At 51.8% G+C, this 7,750-nt stretch overlaps 1 protein-coding gene across 1 annotated transcript in view; it reads right to left on the bottom strand.

Moving 5' to 3' along the window:
• The window catches only part of LOC104492860 (dysferlin-like), a gene marked incomplete at both ends in the record, with an annotated part of 42,718 nt that overhangs the window by 28,101 nt on the left and 6,867 nt on the right, over nt 1-7,750 (bottom strand). The window contains 6 exons of the mRNA XM_010135464.1: nt 936-1,009; nt 1,287-1,452; nt 1,642-1,803; nt 2,297-2,398; nt 5,958-5,982; nt 6,498-6,532. Of these exons, the coding sequence (XP_010133766.1) occupies nt 936-1,009; nt 1,287-1,452; nt 1,642-1,803; nt 2,297-2,398; nt 5,958-5,982; nt 6,498-6,532 (564 nt within the window). The remainder of the gene's footprint in view (nt 1-935; nt 1,010-1,286; nt 1,453-1,641; nt 1,804-2,296; nt 2,399-5,957; nt 5,983-6,497; nt 6,533-7,750) is intronic.

Here is a 7,750-nt window from a genome sequence, read left to right on the forward strand (position 1 = left end):
TTGACTCTTGCCCAGGACCCAGAGCTGACTCTGCGGAGGGTCTTGCAGCCTTGGGGCAGATGCTGAGTGCCACCAGCTTCCTTGGCACAGCAAAGGGACATCGCTTGCCCAGCATCACACAGCTAATCAGAGGCATGACCTGCACCCCCAACCCTCCTACATGTTATTCCCCAACCCCCTCACTTTTCCCCCAAGCACTTCCTGCGCTGGGCTGGAAAAGGCAGGGAGGGGGGTTATTTGAAGAAGTGAAGGTTCCTGTTCCACGACTCATTTTGGTGTGTTTTTCACGGGCATGCTCCAGTTACTATACTGATACAAGATGAAGCACAGTTGTAAATTAGTAAGACAAATCCACAAATGGCAAGTGAACCAAAAGCCTATCAGGCTGTCAGCATTTTCTGTCTAGAACCACTTTTTCCTTCCAGCAACACTATTTCAAGCCCCACTCTCCTGTTCCTAATCAATACTGAAGCACGGCAGGATGAGTTGCCAGGGCCCCAGGGAGCTGAGCACAGGAACATCCCACCTCTTGGCTGGTGGGGAACCCAGGGGCTACAGAAATGTGAAGCACCAGCAGGGTGAACTGAGGTTCCTTTGCCAGCAGACATGCCCTGAGGGAATCGATAGCTGCAAACCTTCTCCAGACCCAAATCAAACCATACATCTGAGGAGGAGACACTGAAGGGAAGAGCCTGGCATGGAGAGAGTCTCTTGTCTCTCCCCCAAAAAACTGACATTAAACACAGGAAAGAAGGATGAGGTGGTGGTTTTTATTGTGGTGTGGTGGAGAAGAAGGAGTGAAAACAGAGGTGGAAGCTGCAAAAGGAAGGTTTCATCCATGACCTCACATCTGCATCACTCTCTACCCTGGGCTTGTACCTGCACAAGTTCCCCCACATCAGACAAAGATCCCACTGCTGTGATTTTTTCCATACCTGGGCAGGAATAAGAGGCTCTTTGTCATCGATGTCTATTAGGACGTCATCCCTGGGCGTGAGGCTCACGTCATCTGCAATCAGAGTATGACCAGGACATCCAGATGTTAGAAACCCAGTGCCAAGGGATCAACACAGCTCATGTTCATGCAGGTTGAACAGCTTGACCAAGGGACAGCCCATCTCACCAACCAACCAACCTCAGAGCTAAACTCCTCCTTGGCACCTGCTGGGCTTTTTGTATCAGACCTGCAGCTGGGGTGAGCTAAAAGCAACCCATAGAGCGACCCATGGCTCCTCGTGGAGGAGGGGTGGGTGTGCAGCCAGCATGGTCCTCGAGTCAGCACATACCTGAGTTCTCCTGGGGACCATCCTCCTTCTCATGGTAGGGGTCACAGTAGAACTCCTCCAGCGAGCGGATGGTGCACTGCCCCACTACAGGCCTTCGGCCAAATGGCCTGTTGTCGATGACTTTGACAATGATGGGCGGGCTGTACAGGCTCTCCTTGGGTAATCGCTGTGGACAGAGGGGAGGGACCACTTAACTATGCAGGGCAGCAGCTCTGCAGCTCCCCAAAGGGAACCGAGGCTGAGCAGGACAGAATTAGCTTCACCATAGGATGTGTTTTTCCCAAGACCTCTGGAGGTCCTTCCCAACCAACTCTGCCATGACTCCATCACTGCAGGGTGGGGGGCAGGTCCTCACCACTTCCATGAAAAGCACACAGATGTCAAAGTTGGGGTTCTTCTTGACGTTCTTGATGACACAGGACTGCACAAGCTGGCCTCCACATTCCACGAGCAAGCTCGGTGAGGTGACGCTGGCCAGCTGGTAGCTCTTGAGGTTCCTCAGCCCCCAGGCCAGGATCTGAAGAGTGATGGGAAGAGACAGCAAAGACTGAGCCAGAGCTCTGCCTCCAGGTCTCTTACTGAGCTTCTCACCCAAAGCTTGGCCCACCATGAAGGAGAGATGAATTAACCATGTGGGACAGCCAGCGCTGGGAGAAGCCAGGTCATACAACAAGCATCTCTTTGTATGCACCAACACAACAGTTTCTCAACTGCAGATCTATTAGTGGAACATCTCTGCTTTGGGCAAGTATCTTGCTGGTGTGAGGCATTGTTCTTCTAAAAAGCAAGTGTGGTTCAGGGCTGTGTTCTGCCCTAGAACTTGACTGCTGGGTGAGAGCGGTTTTCCCAGCAAGGTAACATTTTTAACAGAGAACCCATGTGCAGAACCAGCTCCCAGCACTGCTGGGACTCTGTATCCACAGAGTCTGGCCTGGATCCCATTTCTGGGCCTCATCCCCACTAATGTGATGCGAGGGAGCAAGCTGCCTCATGCGTTCCCCATCACTCACCTCAATGGCCGTGCGCTGCAGGACCGGTTTGATTCCTTGAGGGACCATGTAAATGTTGGGCTCCCGCTGGGGCGGTGGGTACGGCAGGTCAGAGTCCGCAGACTGTGGGAAGTGGAGATGCAAAGGGCACATCAGCTCATGCCACGATGGGACACCAACCTCATCGCCTTCCCCCTCCCCACGCTGCATCCCCCCAGAGTCTCCTTCTCTCTGCAAAACTCATCTTCTCCCGTAAGTTCGGGGCACCTAAACAGGGATAGATGAGGGCTGAGGGGATTGATGTGCTTGAAAACTGTTTCTCTCTCTTTAATCTGATCCCAGAAAAGATCAAACATCTCCTGAGAGCGATTCCTGAGCCTTCCAAGGAAACTCGTGGATGTAGTGGAAGGTGTCCCTGTGCAAGGCAGGGGGCTGGAACTAGGTGGTCTTTAAGGTCCCTTCCAGCTCAAACCATTCTGTGATTCTATGATAACTAACAGGGATTTGCCCTCCATCAAAGTTCAACCTTCTTTAGGGGACAAAGGGATGAAACTGCATCCATCCGACACCAGGACCATGGTGAGACAGTTACACAGAGGGATGAGGAGAGGGGACAAAGCAGCAACGGGGGGTTAATTAGTGAAAAACATCTCCTTGAGCTGGACAGAGTGAGATGCTGTGACCAGCTCCCGAAAAGCAGCAATTTAGAGGGAGCAGGACGGTGGGACGGAGGATGGAGGAAGGGGCTGTTGTTCATACAGCAGCTCAGCTATAAACTGTAATGGGCAGCTGCCAAGCTGCCGGCCACAGGACAGGGCTTGGATAAAGCTGGTTATGCACAGTGTGCACAGGAGATTTCCTTCAGGGTGAGACCGAACCTGGACGGAATGTGAGGGATGCAAAATATGTCTTCACAGAGGAGGAAAGCCAGGAGCCAGGCGTCCCTGGCCGCTCACAGAGGATGGGCCCTGAGCCCTCGCAGCATTTGGGTTCCTCTTGACCTGCATCTTTGAGTTCAGAGTCACCAAAGAGGCAGGAATGAAAGCAAAACCTCTAAAAATGCAACCCTCAACCGAGGGCAGTTGGAACCAATTTAGCAGAGCAGCATTCTTTCCAGGCTGGGGGATTATTGCATTAAATTAAGTGTGTGTATGTGTTTCAATTATGGGATTGGTTCAGGTTTATGTCTGTACGTATATAAATGTTCTGCAAAGGGATTTTTCACGGTGGCATGTTAGATATACTAGACCCTAAGCTTTAATTTTCATTGGCAATTGCCGGTGGCTGCTGAATCAAGCTGCTCATTAGCTGAAGGCTTTCAGTAAGTCCTTTTTGGGGCAGATGTCTGGTTCCCAGCCGGGGCAGATGGTAAATCTGGGGCAGGCAGTCCTCCCTCCCATGGTCCTCACACTCACAGAAATGGTTAGTGCTGGCAGGGACAAGAAAGGGTGTCTGGGAGGTGAGTAAGGAGAGGTGCAGAACATCCCCAGCATTGCTTGGGTGCTCGGCACCTCTGGTAACCACCTCCATACCCAGAGTATTAATTTCAGGCTGCTCAGACATGGCACCATCAACATGAGCTGATACTTCCTTGGGGTAGAGGAATAGACTAAACGGCCCTTGAAGAGCTTCTGTTTGTGACCCATAGCACTTGGAGAACATCAGCACGGACTGAAGCAAGTCCTTGCATAGTGGCATATGTTCATTCTAGCTTTAAATGTGTTCATGTTGCATTTAAGTTGCATAATAGAAATGCAGAGGTCACCTCACCCATCTCCAAACCCCATGGCAGGCTAAGACTCCACACAGCCTCTGTGAGATGGCCTGTTCCCAAAAAGGAAAGGGTTTATCCCTAAATCTTCACTGATGCAGATATCACATGCTGCATTTCCTCAGTGTTTCTGGACTACAGATCATTTCAATCCTTCCAGCCTCTGGCAAATCCACATGGGGAAAAAGGGAAAGCCTTGAGGAAAGAGCTCCTGCCCACACCCCATCCTCTCCAAGTTCAACAGCAGCTTTGAAAGACAACAGCACACACTTGGCTTCCAACATGATGATGCCTTCAGTGAGCACTGAAGAATGACTGAAGGACAGAAATGAGCAGTGAGTCCTGGGAACGAGGTGGGAGCAGGGAGAGTGCAAGGTGGTAGGGGGGAACAAGCAATTTTCAGACACAGCTCTCAGCCCAGACATGGCAGGCTGGATGGGGAGACATTCATGAAAAGACCTGTGGGGTCCACTGGCAGCTGGGATGGTTTGGACAAGGACAAGTCAGAGGGAATCAGGGTAGAAGGGAGCTCTGGAGATCATCTAGTCCAACCCTGTATCTGATACAGGGTTGGAAGAGAGATGAGCAAAAGTCAACACAAATCAGCCCAGTCATATCAGTGGCTGAAAACATCTCCCAGTTTAAGTGCATGTCTGAGCCACTCTGTTTCAAGAGGGGCTTAAACTCCAGTGCCTGGAGGGGTGATCTAGCCCTGAAAGGCTACTCCCACTTGCACCAAAGAGAAATGTAGTAGAAAGAAGTCTGGTGCCTGCCTGGTTGCTCAGCTACATCATGAGCCTGAATGATGCAGGTATGACCCAGATTGTCCACAAGGCTCATTGTTTACTGCTCAGGGCACCGGAGACATCAGGCTGGCATCACTCTTTTGAATGCAGCCTCAGAGAATTGGTCTGAATGGGGTTCCTGCAGGGCAGGGATGTCAGGCCAGGTCATGTCTGAAGGAGCTGGTCTCTCTGAGAGCCTGTGTTGGGAATTTGCTTGGTTTCTGGGCAAAGGCAGAGGAACAGAGGAGAGTCAAGTGTTGGAGCATAGAAGATACCCATTGGAGGAGCCCCTCGTAGAACAAGGCAGGGGTGCAGAGCTGTGGAGTGGCGCATCCAAAAATGGCAGTGGCAAGAAACAAAGGAGAAAGAGCAGAGAGATGATCATGTTTCCACAAGCTCATCCACCTCGGCTCACATGGAGCACAAAGATAAACCCCACGCCAACAGGAAAGGCTGCTTGGGTGGAAGAAACTCATCTTGCAAAAATGTCTTTATCCCATCCAACCTTTCACGGAAATGTGGCTCTTTGCATGCCCCAGGTCCCTCCTAGCTCATCTCCCGGATTTTGGGGTGAACTGGCTCCTAGGGCCACCACAACACTCAAATAGATGTGACCTTGTTGAGCTCCTTGTCTTGTGTTTTCCAAGCCTACCCTGACACTGCCTTGATCTGCTCTGTAGGATGCACAAGACCTGGGTGGCAACTTTGACAAGTTGCTCCAGCAGCAGCTTGGGATCTTGACATCTTTCTTTCAGAGCAACCAGAACAGTTCAGCACATGCCCCATTTCGTGGTGAATTACCCAAGAAAAGCTGGAAACTTCCCAGCTGAGATTTCGGTTGAGGTCCAGCCAAAGGTCAGCCCAGCATCTTGGCTTTTGTGTGCTTTGTTTGGAAGGGTTGAACACCAGTAGATCTCATGCACATGCATCTCATAAAGGTTAAACATTACCCAACATGCCCTGCCACTGGGAACATGTCCTGGGTGAATCATGCAGCCCATCTACCCCATCCTGCTAAAATCCAGATGCTATTGGCTTGACTCATCTGAAAAGAAGCGGCTGCTCCATGGAGGCACAACTTTAACAATCTCCAAGGTGAAGAGACAGCTAAATCTTACAGACTCACCTCATCCAGGCTGGAGGACAGCTCGCTCTGGAAGAGAAGGAGAGTACAGAATCAGAGCACCCCTCACCCATAAGCCCATCCTGACAACTGAATGGGAAAAGGATGACTTTCAAGTTCCTGCACACCACCAGCCCCAAGACTGAGAAGAAATCAGTGCAGGTGACTAAAATCTAGCATCAGTTAATGGCTTTGCTCAGAGAGGTTGTAGGGCAGGAAACACGCTGGAGCGATCAGGAATAACAGCCCCTCACTATGGGAATGACGGAATTACATCTAGGATGGGGTATGTCTGCCTTGTTTCAGGGGTCAAAAGTGAGGTGCCCCGTCTCTTTACCATCAGCTGAATGAAAGGGGCATCTCTTCATGGGGATTCCTTCATCCTAAGACCCGACAGCCCAACAGGCTGCAGAAGCAGAGCTGCAGACAGAGTCTACCTCTGCAGGAGCAGCTGAGGGTGCTGGGACCCAGCAGCTCTGTAGGGGCAGGGGACGAGACAGTTCAAGGGGTGCAGGGCCTAGGAGCTGCAAATGGGAGAAAGGCATTACCTCAAAGCCAGGGATGTGATGGACAGCCGGCTGTGGAGAAGAACACATATGTCACATTTGCGCTCCTGGTGCTAACTCAGCTTTACCTGGTAGAGAAACATGAGCCCTCCCACAGCCACATGATACCCTCTCCATGTCCAGTACTGGGCTCCAGAAAGCCTGGACATAAGGGCAGGGCTTTCCCTCCAGCAGAGCCTCAAATCCACCCAGCTGCTTTCTGTTAAGATCAAACAAAGTCCTAGGAGACGTCCACCCTTTCCAAGGTCATAGAATCATGGAATGGGTTGGGTTGGAAGGAACCTTCAAAGCTCATCCAGTCTAACCCCTTCCAAGGAGCAGGGACATCTGCAACTAGAGCAGGTTGCTCAGAGCCCCAAGGGCCAACCTGACCTGCCATGGTTCCAGGGATGGGGCTTCTCCCACTTCTCTGGGCAACTTGGGACAGGGTCTCACCATCCTCAGCATCAACAATTTCTTCCTTCTCTCTAGTCTGAATCTCCCTCTTCCAGTTGAACCCGTCACCCCTTGCCCTGTCCCAACAGCCCCTGCTGAAAAGACTGAGCATCCCTCCAGGAGCAGAACTCGGATATATATCAGAGAGAGGAAGGAAGGAGATGCTGGACCCTCATTCCAAATTATCACCTCAGGTCTCAGAAGAATAGGACAGGGAGATTTAGCCTTCCATCTCTCCACTTCCCCCAGCGTTGAGGCAGACCTGGGCTGCAGTCACATGCTGCAGCCAGTGGAAAAGCCAGAGACGAGAGTCCTTCTCTCTAGTCTGAATCTCCCTCTTCCAGTTGAGCCCGTCCCCCCTTGCCCTGTCCCAACAGCCCCTGCTGAAAAGACTGAGCATCCCTCCAGGAGCAGAACTCGGATATATATCAGAGAGAGGAAGGAAGGAGATGCTGGACCCTCATTCCAAATTATCACCTCAGGTCTCAGAAGAATAGGACAGGGAGATTTAGCCTTCCATCTCTCCACTTCCCCCAGCGTTGAGGCAGACCTGGGCTGCAGTCACATGCTGCAGCCAGTGGAAAAGCCAGAGACGAGAGGGGTAGGGGGACGGCGCAGGCAGGGGGTCAAGTGAGGGTGGGAAAGCGCACAGAGCACACTGGGGCATGATGAGGAGTCCCTCCCGCCTGGGCTGGCTCCGAAGCACAGCCTCCTTCCCCCGTGGCTCACTACACAAATGGCCAAGCCCCGAATGTGGCAGTTGCTGCAGGAGGAACCACTTGCTTCCCCTCTCAT

This window comes from Buceros rhinoceros, unplaced genomic scaffold, assembly GCF_000710305.1.
Source record: "Buceros rhinoceros silvestris isolate BGI_N320 unplaced genomic scaffold, ASM71030v1 scaffold11414, whole genome shotgun sequence".
NCBI lineage: Eukaryota > Metazoa > Chordata > Aves > Bucerotiformes > Bucerotidae > Buceros > Buceros rhinoceros.